At 41.0% G+C, this 23,643-nt stretch overlaps 2 protein-coding genes across 3 annotated transcripts in view; both read left to right on the top strand.

The window, feature by feature from the left end:
* The first annotated feature begins 1,859 nt into the window (after window positions 1-1,859).
* Window positions 1,860-12,240, top strand: LOC126631586 (uncharacterized). Its single transcript, XM_050301706.1, has 8 exons — window positions 1,860-2,060; window positions 2,290-2,374; window positions 2,499-2,567; window positions 2,749-2,861; window positions 3,110-3,221; window positions 3,321-3,464; window positions 11,272-11,446; window positions 11,972-12,240. Exons 1-8 carry the CDS (start codon window positions 2,009-2,011, stop codon window positions 12,095-12,097), a joined length of 876 nt encoding a protein of 291 aa, XP_050157663.1. The 5' UTR covers window positions 1,860-2,008; the 3' UTR covers window positions 12,098-12,240.
* LOC126631588 (uncharacterized) overlaps window positions 10,383-23,643 on the top strand; it is a 57,325-nt gene continuing 44,064 nt past the window's right edge. For both annotated transcript variants that reach the window (XM_050301708.1, XM_050301709.1), the window contains exon 1: window positions 10,383-11,032. In XM_050301708.1, coding sequence (XP_050157665.1) covers window positions 10,506-10,997 — 492 coding nt within the window. In that variant the 5' untranslated portion in view covers window positions 10,383-10,505 and the 3' untranslated portion in view covers window positions 10,998-11,032. The remainder of the gene's footprint in view (window positions 11,033-23,643) is intronic.

Raw genomic sequence — 23,643 nt, 5'->3', positions numbered from 1 at the left:
TTCGATTGTTGTAAGCTTCTTGGGATATAGGGTATATGATTGATTTGATTGGTTCATTCAAAAGAATAAGTGGTAAGTTGGTAACATTATTTTGGTTGTTACTCGCTCAGCCTACTCGGCCAGGTTTGTTGTTGTTTATCAATAGTGTCATATTTGCAAGTTGCAATTCTCGTGGGAGTACAAGAGATATGAAAATTTTACTATGTTCTGGCGTATGACATGTACTAGAGGAATAAGGGCATGGATGTGCGGCCAAGGATGCAATGGCCAAGTATTCCGATGTATGTGATGTTCCTTGTGCATAGAAGGAAAACCCACGCTTTAGTATCAGTCCACCTTAAGGAATAATCGACCGTAAAACAACTTTGGGTGTATTTTGGTAGCCAGCATTGTATTGTACTTCGTCGGCCTACGCAATCACGCGATGAGAAATAAATTTAAAAGTTTTGGCCCTAATTTGATTGAGCCTCATGTGAGTTGTACCTCTCTTGTACACTGCCAAGTCCTGGAACAATTTAGTTACTTTAAAATTTTTACTCCAAATTCTAGGTACAATTAGAAAAACATGGTAATATAACATGGCTTGGAATGTGTTTAAGTTTGAAATTTGTTTCAAGCAATAGTTTATCTATCATATATAAAGAGAATGGAAAAGGTGAATAGTGTTTTGGTGTCATCAAGCTTCAACAAAAATATTTGGAAAAAAATGCCCCCAAGACAAAACTTCAAAGGCATCCTAAAATAATGCATCAAATAAGACATGGGCATATTCGTTATTTTAACAGTATTTTTTTTTTAATAATGAATGTTTTTGTGATTTGTTTTATTTTATTTTATTTTAATTTGTACCTCACAATAGGTTAGCAATAATATGATTTAATTTCACGATTTTTAAACACGTTCAAAACATCTTAAGATACGTGTAATGCAGGTTATTAATGTTTTTAATAATTAATTTTTTGGTATAGTTTTTGTTTTTATATAATAATTAGTACATCACAATAGGCTAGCAATAATGTGATTCAATTTCTCTATTTTTAAACACGTTCAAAACATCTTAAGAGGCGTGTAATGCCGGTTATAAAAAAGATATTTCGCACATGGATAATAATGTGATCAAATTAGTTGTCAAATGATTTTTTTTAACAAACGATATTATCTACACTAAGGATGAGGGGGTGGGCTTAGCCTCACAATGGGCTAACAATAATATGATTCAATCAATTACTTATTAAAGATTATTTTCTTTATTCTTAATGTAAATTCTATAGAGACCGATTTTATTATGTGAATTTAGCTACTTTAATTAGTTTATGAGGGGCTTCTTCTAGCACGATCTAAGATTATTCATTTACTTTAAATATTTGACTTTCTTTTTGTCAATTTACGCATATAAATACATTTAAAACATGTAAGTCGCACGTACACGTGCATGAAGGCTAGTATTAAGTTAATTTAAAGTATGACTTCAAACAAATTAATTTAAACTATAGAGAAGATTTGAATCAAACATGCGAGAACAATTAAAAAGAAAAGTTATTATTATGTGACATTTCAATTAATAAATAATATAACGTCATGAATAGTCAAACTAATAAATTACTATTTATGACATTGTATTATTATTATTATTATTATTTTTTATTTTTTTATTAAAAGATATTATTTATACTAAAAAAATGAATGAATTTAATCTGACAATAAGTTAGCAATAATATAATTTAAAGTCGTAATTAGCGGAAGTCGAATCCAATACCTCTCATTAACAAATGAAAAAAAATCACTTTGACTGCAGAACTAAGTAGTACGACTTTGCATTACTTAAACATGCTATGCGACAGCGTATTCGATTGAGTAATAAGACGTCACCCCACCCACTCCAAGTCCAACTCCCAGAAGCTCTCCCCTCCCATAAGAAAGGGATCTCGTCTGACTCTCTCTCACTCTCAGTTTTAACTTCATTCTTTGCCCCTCATTAGGGTTTCGTTTATTCTCCCAAATTCCATCCATGGAGAAAGTCAGAAGAGCATCGCACGCCGGTTCTTGGTACCCCGACAATCGTCAGTCTCTCTCTCAGTTTCTGTTTGGTTCCCGGGAAAATAAGACCCCTCTGATTCATTTTTTGGCCTCTTTGAATACAAGAAGCCGAGTTAGTGATGTGGGTCGGCAGTAAAACTAAAAATTCAACAAATATGGCTGTTTTGAGAAAATTAATTGATCCGATCAATTTGTGTAATATACATGTATACTTAAATACGCATTTTTGAGCTTGAAGTTTTGATTTTTCAGCTAAGAAGTTATCAGAAGAGATTGAAGGATGGCTGAGAGCATCTGGGCTCACTAAATCTCCTCATGTTCGAGGTGTCATTGCTCCGTAAGTTCATATTTCCTGCTTCTGCTTCTTTCTTGTTTAACCACTAATTAGTTGAAAACTAAACTTATTTATTTACGCTTATTTTGGTGGAATTTATTTTCGCTGGGTGGCTCTGGGTTTAAAGGCATGCAGGGTATTCGTATTCGGGTCGTGCCGCTGCCTATGCATTTGGCAACATTGACCCAACAAACATGTAAGTTGTCTTTGTTACTTCTCTAATACTGTTTTGATCATGTTGTGTATAAAAATGAGCCGATTATGTTCGGATAATTGTGCGTTAACTCCTAATCGAAACCGTAAAGCTTGATTAGTATGGCGAATTAGCTGTCCAGTTGTTGCGAATTGTGAGATAACTGACTAACTTTCCTTTTCAGTACGCGGGTTTTCCTGCTCGGTCCATCTCACCACCATTACACTCCAAAGTGTGCTCTTTCGACGGCCACGGTTTACAAGACCCCCATTGGGGACCTACCTATTGATTTGGAAGGTAATGTGATTCTCGTCGTTAAATTACAGTATACACCTTTAGTGATCAACGCAGCATGACTTGATCACGAAATGTAGAGACTCATGTCTATTGTCTGTGCTCCTTTCTGTTTTTCCCATTTTAACCATTGCCTACCTAGTAACAACATAACAATGAAAATATCACATGTTTCATTTACCAGGAGTTAATTACTTTCCTGTTAGTTTTTGTGGCGGTTTTCTCAAATTCTGTTTGTTTTCACTTATCAGTGATTGAGGAGCTTAAAGCTTCTGGAAAATTTGAACTGATGGATATTTGCGTTGATGAGGCTGAACATAGCATGGAAATGCACTTGCCATATCTTGCTAAAGTGTTTGAGGGGTATGTTTGTTCTATATATTTTTATTTATTGTTTTCATATGGCAGTTCTATTCTGTAATCCTCCTTGGTGTGGCTGACTTTTTTACGATACTGATGCAGGCACCAAGTTAAAGTTGTACCCATTTTGGTTGGTGCTCTTAAAGCTGGAAGTGAAGCCATGTATGGACAGTTCCTTGCGAAATATGTGGATGATCCACAAAACTTTTTCTCTGTGTCCTCAGATTTTTGTCATTGGGGGTCTCGGTATGTTCCACTCATGGTTCTATATACGAGTATTGGCATTGTTATCTAAAGTGACTGCTATTTTTGTCCAAGATATCAGTGCGTATCTACACTCGTGCATGCGGACATGCATCTTCTGCAATATGCATTATGCTATGCATCTCTCTCTCTCTCTCTCTCTCACCCACACACACCGTGCGAGCGTGCAAACATGCATTCACAAACACAAACACAACTCTTTTTTATTTTATTTTTTATATTTTGTTACAGAAAACTCGGCCTATGTAAGTTTATCTTACATTGCCGGTCCCAAGCCCGGGTAAAGGAGGAGGGGGAGGGCGTCAGGTAGTCGACAGTCGGCACTCCATAGTTACGTCGAATCCTTATGAAAATGAATTCAGAACGAAATCGCGCTAAAGCTAGGGCGTCACCCGTAAGTGGCGCGCTGTGTGGCCCGAGCACAGTGATAAGTGAGCAAGGGTCGCTGTATCTCCATAGGCACCCGGATGCAGTGTTAAATGAGCAAGGGGGCCATAGAAACTTCTTTTCGAACGACTCCACTCAAAGTTGTTTGGGAGCATATGCACCTATCAACTTTACACGGGACACACAAAAGTAGTACTTTGATTCCATTGGACGGGGGAGGGTGAAGAAGCTAGGACAGAAGGGTAGAGTTCAGGAGAGTAGAATGCGTTTAGGAACGTGGAATATAGGAACCTTAACGGGAAAATCTATGGAAGTAGTGGAAGTTATGGTGAGGAGAAGGATAAATATTATGTGCCTACAAGAAACTAAGTGGGTTGGTCTTAAGGCAAAGGATCTAGAAAACTCAGGGTTTAAACTTTGGTACTCGGGCACAAATAGAACGAGAAATGGTGTTGGCATCATCGTGGACAAGACCTTAACACAAGATGTTGTAGATGTCAAGAGGGTAGGAGATAGAATCATGGCAATCAAGATTGTAATAGGACAAGAACTTATCAATGTGATTAGTGCGTACGCACCTCAAGTAGGGTTGGATATGAGTTCGAAGGAGAAATTTTGGGAAGACCTTGGAGACTTGTGCAAGGAATTGCTCAGACGGAAAAGTTATTTATAGGAGAAGATTTAAATGGACACGTGGGCAGGGAGACAGGCAACTATGGAGGTTTTCATGGTGGCCATGGTTTTGGGGAGAGAAACGAGGATGGGGAAGCTATCTTGGATTTTGCAATGGCATATGATCTCTTCTTAGCCAACACCTTCTTTAAGAAGAGAGAAGAACATGCGATCACCTACAAGAGTGGGTCGTCAAAAACACAAATAGATTTTCTTCTAATGAGGAAAAGGGATCGTATAACTTGTAAGGATTGCAAAGTTATACCAGGAGAGTGTAGCTAATCAACATCGCTTGTTGGTGATGAATGTACATATCAAAAGAGTGAGAAAAAAGAACAAGACTTGGAAGTGCCCAAGGACTAGATGGTGGAATCTAAAAGAAGAAAAACAAGTCATTTTCAAAGAGAAAGTAATCACCCAGTGTGTGTGGGATAGAGAGGGGGAAGCTAGCCAAATGTGGATTCCATGGCTAGTTGTATTTGAAAAGTAGCAAAAGAGGTATTAGGAGAGTCCAAGGGCTTTGCCCCACACCAAAAGGAATCTTGGTGGTGGAATGAGGAGGTACAAACAAAGGTGAAGGCTAAGAAGGAATGTTGTAAAGCCTTATACAAGGATAGGACCGATGAAAATGGTGAAAGGTATAGAAAAGCGAAGCAAGAGGCGAAGAAAGCTGTGAGAGAAGCTAAGTTAGCGGCTTATGACGATATGTATAAGCGACTAGATACCAAAGAAGGAGAGTTGGATATCTATAAACTAGCTAGAGCAAGGGAAAAGAAGACAAGGGACCTAAACCAAGTGAGGTGCATCAAGGATGAGGATGGAAAGGTTCTTGCTACAGAGAACGCGGTTAAAGACAGATGGAGAGGTTATTTTCATAATCTTTTCAATGAAGGACATGAAAGGAGTGCTTCTTTAGGGGAGTTGAGTAACTCAGAAGAGTGTAGAAACTATTTTTTTTATCGTTGAATCCGGAAGGAAGAAGTGGTTGTAGCTTTGAAGAAGATGAAGCATAGAAAAGCAGTAGGCCCAGACGATATACCAATCGAAGTGTGGAAAGTTTTGGGAGAGACAGGTATAACATGGCTCACTGACCTTTTCAATAGGATTTTGAAAACAAAGAAGATGCCAAATGAGTGGCGAACGAGCACTTTGGTGCCTATCTACAAGAATAAGGGCGACGTACAAAATTGCATGAACTATAGGGGTATTAAGCTAATGAGTCATACAATGAAGCTCTGGGAGAGAGTTATTGAGCATAGATTGAGGCAAGAGACACGGGTTTCGGACAACCAATTCGGGTTCATGCCAGGGCGCTCAACCATGGAGGCAATCTATTTCTTACGAAGATTGATGGAAAGATATAGAGATGGGAAAAAGGATTTACACATGGTCTTTATAGATTTGGAAAAAGCGTATGATAGGGTCCCAAGAGACATTCTTTGGAGGATTTTAGAGAAGAAAGGAGTACGAGTAGCATATATCCAAGCTATAAAGGATATGTATGAAGGAGCAAAGACTGCCGTAAGAACTCATGAAGGACAAACCGAAAGCTTTCCCATAACTGTAGGATTACATCAAGGCTCATCCTTAAAGCTTTACCTTTTTGCGTTGGTAATGGATGAGTTAACAGGACATATTCAAGATGATATTCCTTGGTGTATGCTTTTCGCAGACGATATAGTGTTGATAGATGAAACTCAGGAAGGGGTAAATGCAAAGCTTAACCTTTGGAGAGAAGTGTTGGAATCTAAAGGTCTTCGCCTAAGCCGATCAAAGACAGAATATATGGAGTGCAAGTTCAGTGCAAATGGAGGCCAAAATGAGTTAGGGGTGAGGATCGGAGATCAAGAAATACCAAAGAGCGATCGTTTTCGTTACCTAGGATCTATCTTGCAAAAGAACGGCGAATTAGATGGAGATCTCAACCATAGAATACAAGCTGGATGGATGAAGTGGAAGAGTGCATCCGGCGTGTTGTGTGACCGCCGTATGCCACTGAAGCTCAAGGGAAAATTTTATAGGACGGCAATAAGGCCGGCGATGCTGTATGGCACAGAATGTTGGGCGGTGAAGCATCAACACGTACACAAAATGAGTGTAGTGGAGATGAGGATGCTTCGTTGGATGTGTGGGCACATAAGAAAGGATAAGATTAGGAATGAGGATATCCGGGGTAAAGTAGGAGTAGCCGAAATTGAAGGAAAGATGAGAGAAAATCGGTTACGGTGGTTTGGACATGTGCAAAGAAGGCCTACTGACGCTCTGATTAGAAGATGTGACTATGGAACAGAGGTTCAGGGCCGAAGGGGTAGAGGAAGACCTAGGAAAACTTTGGAAGAGACTCTAAGAAAAGACTTAGAGTACTTGGATCTAACGGAAGACATGACACAGGACCGAGCACAATGGCGTTCAAAGATTCATATAGCCGATCCCACTCAGTGACTTGGATTTTCCAAGTCTCCAACCGAGAAGTTTTCCTCACTCGGGAAATTAAGGGAATACTACCTCAACCTACATGCTCCACTCACAAAGCTTCAACGTACAAGCTTCAACAAAAGAAAATTCAGAGAACTTAGCGAAGAAGGCTTTGGTGTATTTAACACAATACGTTGAAATGAAGGAAAACTATTTATTGATATCCTCGATAAGTCACAAATATGTACATATACATGAGTCAAAATAAACAAACAAGAGGGAGCCTTCACAAAGGTTGCTTAGGAGAAGTCTCAGCAGTCGGTAAAGCCCCAGAAAGGGCAGGCACTGGAGGGGGATCATTTGGAGCCTCAGTACTGGACAGAACCCTAGGAGGAGGCAGCAGAGGTTGATCATTTGGAGCTTCATTACGCGGTACAGCCCCAGAAGACGAAGGCAATAAATGCCTTTGGAACAAACCCACAAATCTCTGATGATCAAGTAAAACCTGACCATCAGATTCCTTCATCTGGTCAAGCTTCCTCTTCATGTTTGTAGCATAGTCATGTGCGAGCCGGTGCAACTGTTTATTCTCATGCTTGAGCCCTCTAATCTCCTGTTTGAGACTCATCACTTCAGCCGCCAATGATTCAACTTGGCGGGTTCGAGCAAATAGGCGTTGGGCCATGTTAGACACAGAACCTGCACACTGAACACTGAGAGCCAGAGAATCCTTAACAACCAACTCATCAGACCGTTTGGAAAGTAGTCTGTTATCTTTGGGAGTGAGAAGGTTCCTGGCCACTACCGCAGCGGTCATATCATTCTTCATCACGGAATCCCCAACGGTAAGAGGACCAGTAGAGGAGACGAATGATGGGCGCCATATGTTGTTTGGAGAAGGCGTGGCTGCCTCTTCAACAAGGTTCAAGTCAAAATGACGGTCAGAGGGGCCAGACATTTTCAAAGGTGTTGAAGAGAGAAGAGGTCGGACAAATCAAGATCTTAGAAGTGCAAGAATGGAGCTTCTACTGGTGGAGATTCAAGTGTGCTTTGGAACTTAATGCCAGCCTCTATAAAAATCTGCACTCGACGGAGCTTCAGAAATCGAAGAGGCGTTTGCTTTCTCAAAAGCTGGGCTACTCAGAGACCACGAGACGTTTGCTTTCTCAAAAGTTGGGCTGCTCAAAGACCACGAAGGCCGATCTCAGAAATTGAAGAGGCGCTTGCTTTCTCAAAAGCTGAGCTGCTCAGAGACCACGAGGGCCGATCTCAGAAATCGAAGAGGCACCTACTTTTCCAGCCTTGTCAGCACCTGTCAGCTTTGCGGAAATTATGGGCATTATGTCGAAGATTTCTGGTGAAGTAGAAAGCACATGAATCTTACTGTTCAATCATCCACTTCCCACACGCAACATTAGCTCATGGGTACCACAGATAACTTTGCCAAAGTTCTCTGACAAAGTTGAGACACATGAAGCTTGCAGCTCCCACTACACCACTCTGACCAAGAAGGGTAAAAGAATAGCAAAGAAACAACACTAACAAAGTTTAGACACATAAATTTTGAAGGTCTAGCTACCATATTATTACCCACAAGGGTAAAGGAACAGTACCACTGCTGGATAATTGGAAAGTTCCTGTGTGTCAACCTCTGTGCTTCGTGGCAAGATAGACTAGCAAACATGCCCAACCTTTTCTCACATTCGAGAAAACACTCCCAACAAGATTGCTTGCTCCAAAATCGAAGAGGCACCGCCCTCCGAATCTCGAGAGCCAGACTCCCAACATGATTACTTTCTCAAAAATCGAAGAGACACCGCTCTCCGAATCTCGAGAGCCAGACCCCTAGCAGGATTGCTTTCTCAAAAATCGAAAAGGCATTGTTCTCCGAATCTCGAGAGCCAGATCTCCGACAGGATTGCTTGTTCGAAAACCGAAGAGGCACCACTTTCCCAACTTCAAGAGTCGGATCTCCTTGGATAAAGCTTGTCTGTAATCTTTACACGCAACATCAGCTTTCCAGATACCACAGACCACTTTTTCAAAGTGCTCTGACAGAGTTAAAACATGTGAAGCTGGCAGCTCCCACTACCGTGTTATGACCAAGCAGGGTAAAGGAATAGCATTACTACTTGTTGTTAAGGAGACTCCTATATATGTTGACCTCCATCCCCAACAGACAGGCAGACCTGCAAAAATGCTCAACCCTTCCTCATATCTGAGAGGGCACTCCCAAAGAAGCCTTTCGAAATATTCAGCTTTCTTTCCCCTCGATAATACCTCTGCAAACAAGTTATACTAGAGCAAGAATATCTCATATCATCAGGGTTAAAAGCAAGAGTATCCCATATCATGTTTTTTCCCTGTCTTTTCCTTTGACCTTGTTCTTACCTGCAAGACAAGGAGAAAGAGAGCAATCAGTCAGCACTTGGAATCAAGCTTCCAGTCAGGAACTGACTGCCTGGAACCCCTTACTTGATTACTTACCTGGCATTGCTCTCGAGTACTCATCTTCAACATCTTATGCTTCCAGGGAAGATACCGCATCTGCTTGAGGAACAGATAGGGCAAGTGAGAAGGATACAAGGAAGCATGTGGAGACAAGCGTAACAGCACACGTGCCGATACATCCACTACTCTGTCAAAAGCAAAAGTATCCCATATCAGCAGGGTCGAACGTACTATAGATTTGATGGACTTGTTTTGACCCTCAAATTCTTCAGTCGGCCTTATACTCTGGAGGAAACCAGAAAACCCTCCAGCCCAGTTCAAGAATAAGCCTGTGGAAAGTTACTTCTTCAAAAGCAAAAGTATCCCATATCATCTCTTCTCATTTTTCTTCTCTTTATCCTTCATGCTGCCTGCAAGATAGGGAGAATGTGAACAATCAGCCGGAACTCGAAATCAAAGTTCTGATCTGGGACTGATTGCTTGGAGCTCTGATTGCTTACCTTGTCTGTCACCTCTTTCAGCAGATCCCCTAGCTCGGCGACTTGGAGGACTCCTACTACATGGTTTGTATCGCGCTTGACCAAGCCTGAAACTACAAGTAAGCTTCAAGTGAAATTGATACATTACCTTGTGCATCTCCACCAGTTAAAGATACCACCCCTGGATGGAGGAAGAGTACTTCCAGAGAAGATGCCACATCTACCTACGAGACAGATAAGGCAAGTCAAGACAATACCACACTCCGGTACTTAGAAGTTTCGTGATTACGAGATCATTCTCCCACAATATTTCCTAATGTCATTTGTACTAAATCATTCACTTGTACTCACTAAAAGAGGGCTTGAACCTATGTACTTGTGTAAACCCTTCACAATTAATGAGAACTCCTCTATTTCGTGGACGTAGCCAATATGGGTGAACCACGTACATCTGGTGTTTGCTTTCTTATCTCTATCCATTTATATACTTATCCACACTAATGACCGGAGCAATCTAGCGAAGATCACAAAAAGCGACCGTTTTCGCTACCTAGGATCTATCTTGCAAGAGAACGGAGAATTAGATGGAGATCTCAACCATAGAATACAAGCTGGATGGATGAAGTGTAAGAGTGCATCCGGCGTGTTGTGTGACCGTCGTAGGTCACTGAAGCTCAAGGGAAAATTTTATAGGACGGCAATAAGGCCAGCGATGTTGTATGGCACAGAATGTTGGGCGGTGAAGCATCAACACGTACACAAAATGGGTGTAGCGGAGATAAGGATGCTTCGTGGGATGTGTGGGCACACGAGAAAGTATAAGATTGTGAATGAGGATATCCGAGGTAAAGTAGGAGTAGCCGAAGTTGAAGGAAAGATGAGAGAAAATCGGTTACGGTGGTTTGGACATGTGCAAAGAAGGCCTACTGACGCTCCGGTTCGAAGATGTGACTACGGAACAGAGGTTCGGGGCCGAAGGGGTAGAGGAAGACCTAGGAAAACTTTGGAAGAGACCCTAAGAAAAGACTTAGAGTACTTGGATCTAACGGAGGACATGACACAAAACCGAGCGCAATGGCGTTCTAGGATTCATATAGCCGACCCCACTTAGTGGGAAAAGGCTTTGTTGTTGTTGTTGTATATTTTGTTACAGAAGGACAGTTAGAGCTTCTATTTTGTTTGGTCTTTGTTCTAAGGAAAATAAAGAAGTGCTTGGATTCTGTTTAAATATTTCTTCATGGATGCTGTGTCATGGTATTCATTGTCATGTTACATGATATTTGAATGTTTTGCTAGTTCTCTTTGCTTGCCATGCTTTTGTGCTCATATAATTGAAGCCAGACTGTTACTTGTTGACCGTGCCTGACCTTGTTATTCTCTCTCAGGTTCAAATACATGCACTATGACAAGAAACATGGTGCCATACACAAATCTATTGAGGCTTTGGACAGGATGGGAATGGATATAATAGAAACTGGAAATCCAGATGCGTTCAAGCAGTATCTGTCAGAGTTTGATAACACCATTTGTGGGCGTCACCCAATTAGCGTTTTTCTGCATGTAAGTGCCTCAAGTATTCCCTCTAATGCTGAAGGGGAACAAGTTCAAATAGTATTCTCGCAACTTTGTCAAAGGACATTAACCAATACAAGAATGTGGCACCCTAAATAAAACAGGGTAAAACTCTGAAAAACATTATGTCGACGATTTTGGACCTGTTTTAGATTACATTGGTGTTCTCAGTTAGAAAGGCTATGCCTATCATTAAAAAGTACCAGTGTCGTTCCTGTCTTATTGACCTTTATACCATTTTGTCTGGATACAAATAAAAGATATTCTTGGGACTCAGTAATCAAAAAGTACAATACTATAACGAAAGCAACCTAAAGATATCCCTGTTATGTGTAGCACTTACCCTTTCGATATTAACGTACTGTACTGAAGTCACCAAAATCACGATGAGAGGAAAAATGTTAGGAGAAGCATTTTTTTTGAAGAATTGAGCTTAATTTACCTAGACTACAAAATGTTTCTTCATTGATCAGTGCTCATAATTTCTTGTACTATGTTTCTCAATGTATTCAGATGCTGAGGAATTGCTCAATAAACATAAAGATCAATTTTCTCCGATACGAGCAGTCAAGCCAGTGCAAAACTACGAGGGACAGCAGCGTAAGTTATGCATCTGCGGCAGCAAAGGTAGATGCTTGAAAGATGTATTATCTTCAGCAATTTGATTTTCATCGAATTCATTGTACTGTTCAACTCAAGTAAATATGCATTCATGAATCATAGGGTTACCGTGCCCCTGCTTGTAGATTGATACTATTATTGGATTGCCCTTTTATTTCTTATATTTAGTGTCTTTTTTCTTATATTTAGTGTCATATCAGATTATGTCTTAGGTCATAATAACAACGATACGGCTGATGAAATGCAGTCAAGTTCATATATTGACATCCTCCGACCTCCGCCTCAGACCCAGCACCCACCATTGTAGATCTGTCTCGTTGCTACAACATGAAAATGGACAGAACTGGTAAGCCAAACTGATCATTTAGGGTGTTGGTTGAGCAGAAACCGAGCATGGCGGTTGGGGTTGGCAGTTACGGGTTGAAGCCGCATTGAAAGGTGTGAAGATGACTCGTGTGGTGAAAAAGTGTTGGTTATACCCGTGAAAATCCTAGTCAAATTCACGATTTCCTTTCAAACATAATTAAAAAGTTGCACATTAGGCTCACCCACATAACAAAAATACCCATGAAATGATTTCTTTAGTTTTACAAGTGACGTCTCTGATCATACGTGTGAGCTAATCAAGGTTCACCGAGTTTTATTCATCAAATGATGCAAGCGGTATTACCTTATATCAGCAGGAAGGTAATCGGAGGGATTGATTTGACAACGTAGTTCAACAGTTGAAGCATCAAGTATGGCTATGGTTCCATAAAAAAAGCTGTCATATACATTCTGCCTTTCACCTGAGTATGTTGCATGAGAAATATCTGCAGATAAACTTGGAACCCACTGCAAACACAAATGAAAGTCTTGGGACGCTTTCAGATAACCAAAAAATGATTTTGACAATGTTAGAAAAAAAATTAAAAGTGCTTCTTGTTTTTTAGGAGCAATTCAAGTGCTGTTTCAGGAAGCACTTGGTTTTTTACTAAAAACTTTTCAAGTGCTATATTTTCAAGAAGCATTTCTAGAGAGAGAGACAGAAAGAAACCTTCTTAACGCATGCTAGTTCTTTGGCTTCATATACTGCAAGGTGAGTCTTGTGTATGGCAAGGAAGTGCAGCTCATCCTGGTGAAATTGGATGAAGGTATCGGATTCGAACTCAACTCTTTCCCATCTGGAATCTGCAACAATTTGCTGTTCTGTTTTTGAATGACCGGACGTGGAGGGTCATTGAACAATGTATGATGCCAATTCAAGCTGTCAAGTTAAATACATAGGTCACTGTCTTTCAATTACTCTCTCTCTCGCATACGAAATATAAACGCATGCAGTACACTAGTTAAACCAAAAATATATATGACAATATTTGTAATTTTTTTATATATTCATTAATCTCCAAAATGGAATATATAGGAGTTACAATTGGTATTACATATAGGCTTTGTCAATGTGGGACAACATACTACTATTTATACTTTAACTAATATATAACTCGCAACACTTCCCCTCAAGTTGGAGCAAATATGTCACCCATGCCCAACTTGTCAAGCGAGATGGAAGACACACTATTAGACACAACCTTAGTAAGCACATCAGCGAGTTGATATTCAGATCTCACAAACGGAAACATAATAATTCTAGCATCCAATTTTTCCTTGATGAAATGTCGATCAATCTCCACATGTTTTGTTCAATCATGTTGCACTGGATTATGAGCAATCTCAATAGCAGCCTTGTTATCACAATGGAGTTTTACAGAACCTTTGGGTTTCAATCCAAGATCTCTCAACAATTTTTTCTACTACAATAACTCACATACACCATGAAACATACCACGAAACTTAGTTTCATCACTTTACCTAGCCACCACTTTTTGTTTATTGCTTTTCTAAGTAATTAGATTACCAACTACAAACGTAAAGTATCCAGATGTAGATCGCTGGTCAATGATAGAACTTGCCCAATCTGTATCTGTATACCCCTCGACATTAAAATGACCATTCTTGGAGAAAACCAAGCCTCTGCTAGGAACCATCTTCAAGTACCTCAAAATATGGATTACTGTATCCATATGAGCTTTGTTGATGCACAAAATCAGTGAGGACTTTGATACAACAGAAAGTGTTAAGTTTGTGACATTCGCTAGATTGCTCCGGTCACTAGTGTGGATAAGTATGTAAATGGATAGGGACAAGGAAGCAAACACAAGATGTACGTGGTTCACCCAGATTGGCTACGTCCACGGAGTAGAGGAGTTCTCATTAATTGTGAAGGGTTTACATAAGTACATAGGTTCAAGCTCTCCTTTAGTGAGTACTAGTGAATGATTTAGTACAAATGACATTAGGAAATATTGTGAGAGAATGATCTCTATTTATAGAAGAGAGTTTCTAGTTTCATTCTGACATTGACATGTGTCGTGTTGTGATTAGCTTCTGATGTTGACACGTGTCGCGCTATGATTGGCTTCTGATGTCGACACGTGTCGCGCTGTGATTGGCTTCCTGGTTGGAGGGAAACTCTTCTGGGTCCTTGACGGTATAACGTTGACCAGTACTCAGTAGTTTCGGGATTGGTCAAGTATGTTACAAATAGTGCTCCCTTAAGTTCTCGAGTGAGGGAAACTCCTCGGTTGGGGACTTGCAAGATCTAAGCCATTGAGTAATCACGAAACTTCTAAGTACCGAAGTGTGGTATCATTTTCACTTGCCTTATCTGTCTCATACGCAGATGTGGCATCTTCTATGGAAGTACTTTTCCTCCATCCAGGGGTGGTATCTTTAACCGATGAAGATGCACAAGGTAATGTATCAATTTCAATTGAAGCTTACTTGTAGTTTCGGGCTTGGTTAAGTGCGATACAAAACCCTATAGTAGGAGTCCCCTAAGTCGCCGAGCTAGGAGATTTGCCGAAAGAGGTAACAGATAAGGTAAGCAATTAGACTTCCAAGAAAGCAACCTGGATCGGAGGTTCGACTTCGGCTTCCGGTTGATTGTTCTTCTTCTCCTTGTGTCGTAAACATCAACAAGGATAAGGAGAAGCAAATGGAGAAGAGATGATATGAGATACTTTTGCTTTTGAAGAAGTAACTTTCCACAGGCTTATTCTTGAACTAGGCTGGAGGGTTTTCTAGTTTTCTTCAGAGTATAAGGCCGACTCAAGAATTTGAGGGTCAAAACAAGTCCATCAAATCAAGAGTGTGTTCGACCTTGATGATATGGGATACTTTTGCTGTTGACGAAGTAATAGATGAATCAGCACGTGTTATGTTGCGCTTGTCTCCACATGTTTCCTTGTATCGTTCTCACTTGCCCTATCTGTTCCTCAGGCAGATGTGGTATCTTTTCTGGAAGCATAAGATGTTGAAGATGAGTAGTCAAGAGCAATGCCAGGTAAGTAATCAGGCAAAGGGTTCCAGGTAGTCAGTTCCTGACTGGAAGCTTGATTCCAAGTGCTGACTGATTGCTCTCTTTCTCATTGTCTTGTAGGTAAGAACAAGGGCAAAGGAAAAGATAGGGAAAAAGCATGATATGGGATACTCTTGCTTTTGACCCTGATGATATGAGATACTCTTGCTTTGGTGTGGCTGGTTTGCATAGGTATTATTGGGGGGGGGGAAGAAAATTGAGTATTTCGAGAGGCTTCGTTGGGAGTGCCCTCTCAAATATAAGGAAGGGTTGAACATTTTTGCAGGTCTGCCTATCTGTGGAGGATGGAGGTCGACATTTATAGGAGTCTCCCTAACAACAAGTAATAATGCTATTCCTTTACCCTTCTTGGTCGTAGTAATGTAGTGGGAGCTGCAAGCTTCACGTGTTTTAACTTTGTCAGAGCACTTTGAAAAAGTGGTATGTGGTATCTGGAAAGCTGATGTTGCGTGTGAAGATTGCAGACAAGCTTTATCCAAGGAAATCTGGCTCTCGAAGTTCGGAGAGCAATGCCTCTTCGGTTTTCGAACAAGCAATCCTATCGGGGATCTGGCTCTCGAGATTCAGAGAACGGTGCCTCTTTGATTTTTGAGAAAGCAATCCTGTTGGGAGTTTGGCTCTTGAGATTCGGAAAACGGTGCCTCTTCTATTTTTGAGCAAGTAATAATGCTATTCCTTTACCCTTCTTGGTCATAGTAATGTAGTGGGAGCTGCAAGCTTCACATGTTTTAACTTTGTCAGAGCGCTTTGAAAAAGTGGTCTGTGGTATCTGGAAAGCTGATGTTGCGTGTGAAGATTGCAGACAAGCTTTATCCAAGGAAATCTAGCTCTCGAAGTTCAGAGAGCGGTGCCTATTCGGTTTTCGAACAAGCAATCCTGTCGGGGATCTGGCTCTTGAGATTCAGAGAACGGTGCCTCTTCGATTTTTAAGAAAGCAATCATGTTGGGAGTCTGACTCCTGAGATTCGGAGAGCAATGTCTCTTCGATTTTTGAGAAAGTAATCCTGTTGGGAGTCTGGCTCTCGAGATTCGGAGAGTGGCGCATCTTCGATTTCTGAGCAAGCAATCTTATTGTGAGTGTTTTCTCAAATGTGAGTAAAGGTTGGGCATTTTTGCCAGTCTGCCTTGCCACGGAGCACGGAGGTTGACACACATTGGGAATTTCTAGTTATCAAGCAGTGGTGTTGTTTCTTTACCCTTGTGGGTAATAGTAGGGTAGCTGGACCTTCAAAATTTATGTGTCTAAACTTTGTTAGAGATCTTTGGCAAAGTTATCTGTGGTACCTGAGGAGCTGATGTTGCGTGTAGAAAGTGGTGCCTCTTTGAAATCCGGAGAGTGGTGCCTCTTTGATTTTTGAACCAACGGCCCTGTTGCCCTTTCTTTTATAAGGGCACCAATTATGTGCAAGAAGTACATTCAGAGAGTTATTCCTTGTAGGAATTTTCCCCTTACTTCAGAGATTTATTGCACCTCATTTCTCCTTCATCGTTTCTGAGAATGTTTGGCCCATCCGACCGTCGTTTTGAGTTGAACTTTGGTGAAGAGGTACCCATGCCTTCTCAAGACAACATATGGCGCCCATCCTTCTTATCCCCTACTAGTCTTCTTACCTTTGGGGACTCTGTGATGAAGAATGATATGACCGCTGCGGTGATGGCCAGGAACCTTCTCACTCCCAAAGATAACAAACTACTTTCCAAACGGTCTGATGAGTTGGCTGTTAAGGATTCTCTAGCTCTCAGTGTTCAGTGTGCAGGTTCTGTGTCTAATATGGCCCAACGCCTATTTGCTCGAACCCGCCAAGTTGAATCATTGGCGGTTGAAGTGATAAGTCTCAAACAGAAGATCAGAAGGCTCAAGCATGAGAATAAACAGTTGCACAGGCTCGCACATGACTATGCTACAAACATGAAGAGGAAGCTCAACCAGCTGCATGAATCTGATGGTCAGATTTTACTTGATCATCAAAGGTTTGTGGGTTTGTTCCAAAGACATTTATTGCCTTTGTCTTTTGGGGCTGTACCGCGTAATGAAGCTCCATGATCAACCTTCAGTGCCTCCTCCTTCTGGGGTTCTGCCTAATACTGAGGCTTCGAATAATCACCCTCTGGTGCCTCCTCTTTCTAGGGCTCTGCCGATTGCTGAGACTTCTTCTGAGCAACCTTTGTGAATGCTCCCTCTTGTTTGTTTATTTTGATTCATGTATATGTACATATTTGTAACTTATTGGAGATATCAATAAACAAGCTTTGCTTCATTTCAACGTATTGTGTTAAATACACCAAGACCTTCTTCACAAAGTTCTTTAAAATTTTCCTTTTGTTGAAGCTTGTATGTTAAAGCTTTGTGAGTGAAGCATGTAGGTTAAGGTAGTGCTCCCTTAATTTCTCGAGTGAGGAAAACTTCTCATTTGGAGACTTAAAAAATCCAAGTCACTGAGTAGTCGTGAGACTTCCGAGTATCAAGGTGCAGTATCATATGGTAGGAGTCCTCTAAGTCTTCGGTCGAGGGAGTTGACGAATGAGGCATTTCCTTTTTAAGTGGTAGCCCAAAACTCCTTCTTCATATATATTTGTTATGAAAGTTGTTAGGCCCAAAGAAGAGGAGGCCTAGGCAATAATTTTTTATTTTTTTGAAATTTTTTTTTTCTATTTTTCGAATTTTTGAATTTTTGAATTTTTGAATTTTTGAATTTCTGAATTTTCGAATTTCTGAAATATATATATATATATATTTTTTTTTTTTTTTTAAAGCTTTGTAGGTGAAGCTTTGGTGTTGAAGCTTTGTAGGTGAAGCTTTGAGGTTGAAGCTTTGTTGGGCACCATGAATTGATTTTGCTTCACACTATCTTGATTAAGATAGTGTGAAGCTTTTGTAGATGAAGCTCTGTGTTGAAGCTTTGTAGGTGAAGCTTTTGTGGGTCAAGCTTTTGTGGGTCAAGCTTTTGTAGGTGAAGCTTTTGTGGGTTAAGCTTTTGTAGGTGAAGCTTTTTTGGGTGAAGCTTTTGTGGGTGAAGCTTTTATGGGTGAAGCTTTTGTGGGTGAAGCTTTTGTGGGTGAAGCTTTTGTAGGTCAAGCTTTTGTGGGTCAAGCTTTTGTAGGTGAAGCTTTGGAGTTGAAGCTTTTGTGGGTGAAGCTTTTGTGTAGAAGCTTTTGTAGGTGAAGCTTTGGAGTTGAAGCTTTGTAGGTGAAGTTTTGGAGTTGAAGCTTTTGTTGGGTACCATGAATTGATTTGCTTCACACTATCTTGATCAAGATAGTGTGAAGCTTTTGAGAATTTGTAGTTGTCCTCCATTGATGAAGCTTTTGTTGGTGAAGCTTTTGTTGGTGAAGCTTTTATGGGTGAAGCTTTTGTGTTGAAGCTTTTGTAGGTGAAGCTTTGGAGTTGAAGCTTTGTAGGTGAAGCTTTGGAGTTGAAGCTTTGTAGGTGAAGCTTTGGAGTTGAAGCTTTTGTTGGGTACCATGAATTGATTTTGCTTCACATTATCTTAATCAAGATAGTGTGAAGCTTTTGAGAATTTGTAGTTGTCCTCCATTGATGAAGCTTTTGTTGGTGAAGCTTTTGTGTTGAAGCTTTGTAGGTGAAGTTTTGGAGTTGAAGCTTTTGTTGGGTACCATGAATTGATTTGCTTCACACTATCTTGATCAAGATAGTGTGAAGCTTTTGAGAATTTGTAGTTGCCCTCCATTGATGAAGCTTTTGTTGGCACCATAAATTGGTTTTGCTTCACATTGTCTTGATCAAGAGTTTGTGAAGCTTTTGAGAATTGTGGTTGCCCTCCATTGATGAAGTTCTTGTTGGCACCATAAATTGGTTTTGCTTCACACTATCTTGATCAAGAGTGTGTGAAACTTTTGAGAATTGTGGTTGAACTCCTTTGATGAAGCTCTTGTTGGCACCATAAATTGGTTTTGCTTCACACTATCTTGATCAAGAGTGTGTGAAGCTTTCTACGAGTTGTAGTGTTTGCATTGTTACAGAGGGAAAATGTTTGAAGCAGATGCAAGAGGGCTGAATAACTTGATCTTTGCATGCTATGCACTGAAGTTGTTGTTGGCTTGCAATAAGACTTTGTTGGTAACTATAACTCTTGTTGGGCATAAGTGATTCTCTAGTTGAGTTGTCAAGCTTGAGGGTTTTTGATTATTTGTGAATGCTAGAAGTTCACATGTACCATTCGTCTTCTGGTAAGTGGATTGAATGGTGAGTTGCTTTTATCACTTGGTTAGTGGTACGAAGGTGAGTTCCTTCATAACCTTTCATCACATTTCATCACCTGGTTGGTGGCACGAAGATGAGTTCCTTCTTCCCTTGGTTGGTGGCATGAATGGCAAGTTGCCAAATGATATTAGAGTATGGGTTGTACAGTTCATCACTTGGTTAGTGGCATGAAGGAGAGTACAGATTGTACATTTCATCACCTGGTTGGTGGCATGAAGATGAATTCCTTCTTCACCTGGTTGGTGGCATGAGTGGCAAGTTGCCAAATGATATTAGAGTACGGGTTGTACATTTCATCACCTGGTTGGTGGCATGAAGGAGAGTACGGGTTGTACATTTCATCACCTGGTTAGTGGCATGAAGATGAGTTTCTTCTTCACATTTCATCACTTGGTTGGTGAGAAAAAGGGCAAGGTGTCTAGGCACATTATAGCAAGTGTCGAATGACACAAAGTATGTTGAACCCTTTCAAAGCACAGTTGGCTTATGTATGAATGTGTTGGAATGTATGATTGAACGAATATACTATGAAGCTGTTCGTTTATTTGTATAGTCTTGTTAACATATACTTAGACTTTGTTTCATGTTGGAAGCATTCATGTTGAAGCTTTGAACCCGAGTGTTTCATTGCTAGGAATGTAAGAGGATTAGGACCGAGTTGTCTAAGTCACCTCTTTATTGAATTCATGCCAAATAGTCTTCGTTACATAGGATGCCGAATGGCTGGAGCTTAACACTTGTACAATGTAAGTTTACTTGTAATAGTACTTCAAGTGATCTGCGTTCCATGGATGGCCAAGGGTCTTGCCATCGAAGCTTCTAAGCTTGTAGGAGCCAGGGCGACTGATGCCAACAACTTTAAATGGTCCATCCCAGTTTGGACTAAGTGTTCCTTCACTCGGGACTCTGTCGCAGAGTAATATTTTCTTTAATACCCAGTCCCCCACTTTGAAAGAACGAGGTTTGACCCTTAAGTCATAATAGTTGGAGATGCGCTGCTTGTAGGCGACATTCCTTAAGTGAGCTTGGTTTTTGTGTTCCTCGATTAGATCTAAGTTGAGGGTAAGTTGTTTGTCATTTTTGCTTTGCACGTAGTTCTGGACTCGGAACTTTGCTTGCTCAAGCTCAACTGGGACAACTCCCTTTGTACCAAAGGTAAGTGAGAATGGGGTTTCTCTTGTTGATGTCTGATACGAAGTGCAGTATGACCAAAGAGCTTAGGGTACAAATTCTGGCCAACAACCTTTAGCCTTATCCAAGCTGGTTTTCAAAGTTCGCTTGATTATTTTGTTGATGGGTTCAACTTGTCCTTTAGACTGGGGATGAGCTGGGGAGGCAAAACATAAGTTGATGTTGAACTTAGAGCAGAACATCCTGAACTTATTGTTGTCGAACTATCGCCCGTTGTCAGTGACTATAGCATTGGGAATGCCGAATCTGCAAAGGATGTTCTTCGATACGAAGTCTTCTATTTTTGCCTCGGTAATGGTTGCTAAGGGTTCCACTTCGGCCAACTTTATGAAGTAGTCAACTACAACGATTGCATAGCGAACCTTACCCTTCCCTGCATGCATTGGGTCGATCAAATCAAGTCTTCATTGGGCGAAGGGCCAAAGGCTAATCATAGGAGTGAGCGGCTCGGGAGGGGAGTGAGGAATAGTTACGTAGCGTTGACACTTATCACATGAGCGGGATATTCTGATGGCATCTTGGTGGAGTGTTGGCCAGTAATATCCTTGGTGAAATGCCTTGTGTGCTAGGGATCGAGATCCAGCATGATCTTCGCAGACTCCTTTATGTATTTCCCTAAGGACAGTTTCCGCCTCTGCGGGCGTAAGACATCTTAGGTATGGTAGGTTAAAACCCCGCTTGTAGAGTTGGTCATTAATGATCAAGTAACGGGTAGCCTTGTATCGAATCTGCTTAGCTTGGACTTTGTCATTTGGAAGGGTGCCATGAGCAAGGAATTTATAAATTAGGGTAATCCAACTATCCCCCTGTTGTAAGTTGCACACTTCTGCAGCCATGATGCTTGGTGCTGCCAACAATTCGACTTGAATTTTTCTCCTAATCTTGTCTTCCATTGTTGAGGTGAGGCGAGCCAAAGCATCTGCATGACTGTTTGCTGCTCGAGGAATTTGGGTGATCTGGTAGTGGAAGTGCTTAAGCAACAATTGTGTTTATGCCAGATATGCTGCAATGGAGCTATCCTTAGCGTCAAAGTTGTTGGTGACTTGGTTAACCACCAATTGGGAGTCACTGAAGATATCAATTCGTTTAACCCCAAGGTGTTTGGCCAAACGTAAGCCTGCTAGGAGGGCTTCATATTCGGCCTCATTGTTCGACGCCTTGAATTTGAAACGAAGAGCATATTCCATCGCCACTTTGTCAAGGGTCGTAAGGACTAGTCTTGCTTCACAACCCTGTTGGTTAGACGAGCCATCAACATATAGACTCCATGCTGGGGCTGTTGGTTCTATTTTCTGAGCTTCCGAGGGTAATGAAACCACTTCTTTAGGCGTAGAAACAATGTCAACAGGATATGTGAAGTCGGCGATGTAGTCTGCCACTGCTTGGCCCTTCTCAGCTGGCTTTGGTTGGTAGGAGATGTCAAACTCACCTAATGTTATCGCCCATTTGATCATTCGCCCAGAAGTGTCAGGACTTTGGAGTATCTGTCGAAGAGGATGATTGGTAAGCATGATGATGGAGTGTGCTTGGAAGTAAGGGCAAAGTTTTCGAGCAAACATGACTAATGCTAGAGCCAATTTCTCAATGTTAGAGTATCGTGTCTCTGCATCTTGTAAGGCATTGCTAGCGTAGTAGACATGCCGTTTAACATTACCATCCTTACGAATGAGAGTGGAACTTACTGCTGAAGTCGATACCGACAGATAGATAATGAGAGTGTCACCAACCTCAAGTTTGGAGAGCAAATGGGCTTTACTCATGTAGTATTTGAGGTTCTTGAATGCCTCAGCATATTCATCAGTCCATGTAATGTACTTCTTACTTTCCTTAAGTGCTTTGAAGAAATGAGCACATCTGTCTGTGGCCTTAAAGATGAACCTAATTAAGGCGGCCACTTTGCTAGTAAGGCTCTGGATGTTTTTTGAAGTTACCGGTTCCTTCATGTCGAGGATTGCTTTGATCTTCTCGGGATTAGCCTCAATGCTTCGTTGGCTTATCATGAAGCCTAAGAATTTGCCAGAGCCTACGTCGAAGGCACATTTGTTAGGGTTTAACCTCATTTGATACATCTTCAGAATAGTGAAAGTTTCATATAAGTTGGTGATGTGTTGGTCAGCATGTTTGCTCTTGACTAACATATCATCAACGTAAACTTCCATGCTTTTCCCAATCTGTTCGGCGAACATTGAATTGACCAGTCTCTGATAAGTCGCTCCTACATTCTTTAGGTCGAAAGGCATGACTTTATAGCAATATAGTCCCCAGTCAGTAGTGAAGGCTGTGTGTTCTTGGTCCGGAGGGTTCATGAGGATTTAGTTGTATCCTGAGTAAGCATCCATGAAGCTCAGGAGTTCACACCCTGCCATAGAGTCTATAAGTCTGTCTATGAGAGGAAGAGGAAAGCCATCCTTTGGGCATTCTTTGTTTAGGTCGGTGTAATCGACATATATTCTCCATAAGACCTTTTGGAGCAGGAGATTTTCCTTAGTCGGATTCTTCTTAACAAGGACAACATTTGCTACCCATGTTGGATAATTGACTTTGCGGATGAAGCCTATGCCTTTGAGGTTTTCACTGGCTTGGTCTTGGGGCCAATACTTAAGCGATGATAGATTATATCAGGAGAGATGCCTGACATGTCCTCGTATGACCAGGCAAAGACCTCAGTGTTCTCTTTAAAAAAAGAGATCAATGCCAACCGAATGAGTGGTGACAAGGTGGTACCAATCTTCA

This window comes from Malus sylvestris, chromosome 8 (assembly GCF_916048215.2).
Source record: "Malus sylvestris chromosome 8, drMalSylv7.2, whole genome shotgun sequence".
Lineage (NCBI taxonomy): Eukaryota > Viridiplantae > Streptophyta > Magnoliopsida > Rosales > Rosaceae > Malus > Malus sylvestris.
The sequence above is the reverse complement of the archived record's forward strand: the minus strand, read 5'-3'. Positions and strand labels throughout refer to the sequence as shown.

Coding starts and splice junctions, on each gene's coding strand:
- LOC126631586 (XM_050301706.1), top strand. CDS start 2,009: ATGGAGAAAGTCAGAAGAGCATCGCACGCCGGTTCTTGGTACCCCGAC. Junction 2,375..2,498: donor GTTCGAGGTGTCATTGCTCC/GTAAGTTCATAT, acceptor CTGGGTTTAAAG/GCATGCAGGGTATTCGTATT. Junction 2,568..2,748: donor AACATTGACCCAACAAACAT/GTAAGTTGTCTT, acceptor TTTCCTTTTCAG/TACGCGGGTTTTCCTGCTCG.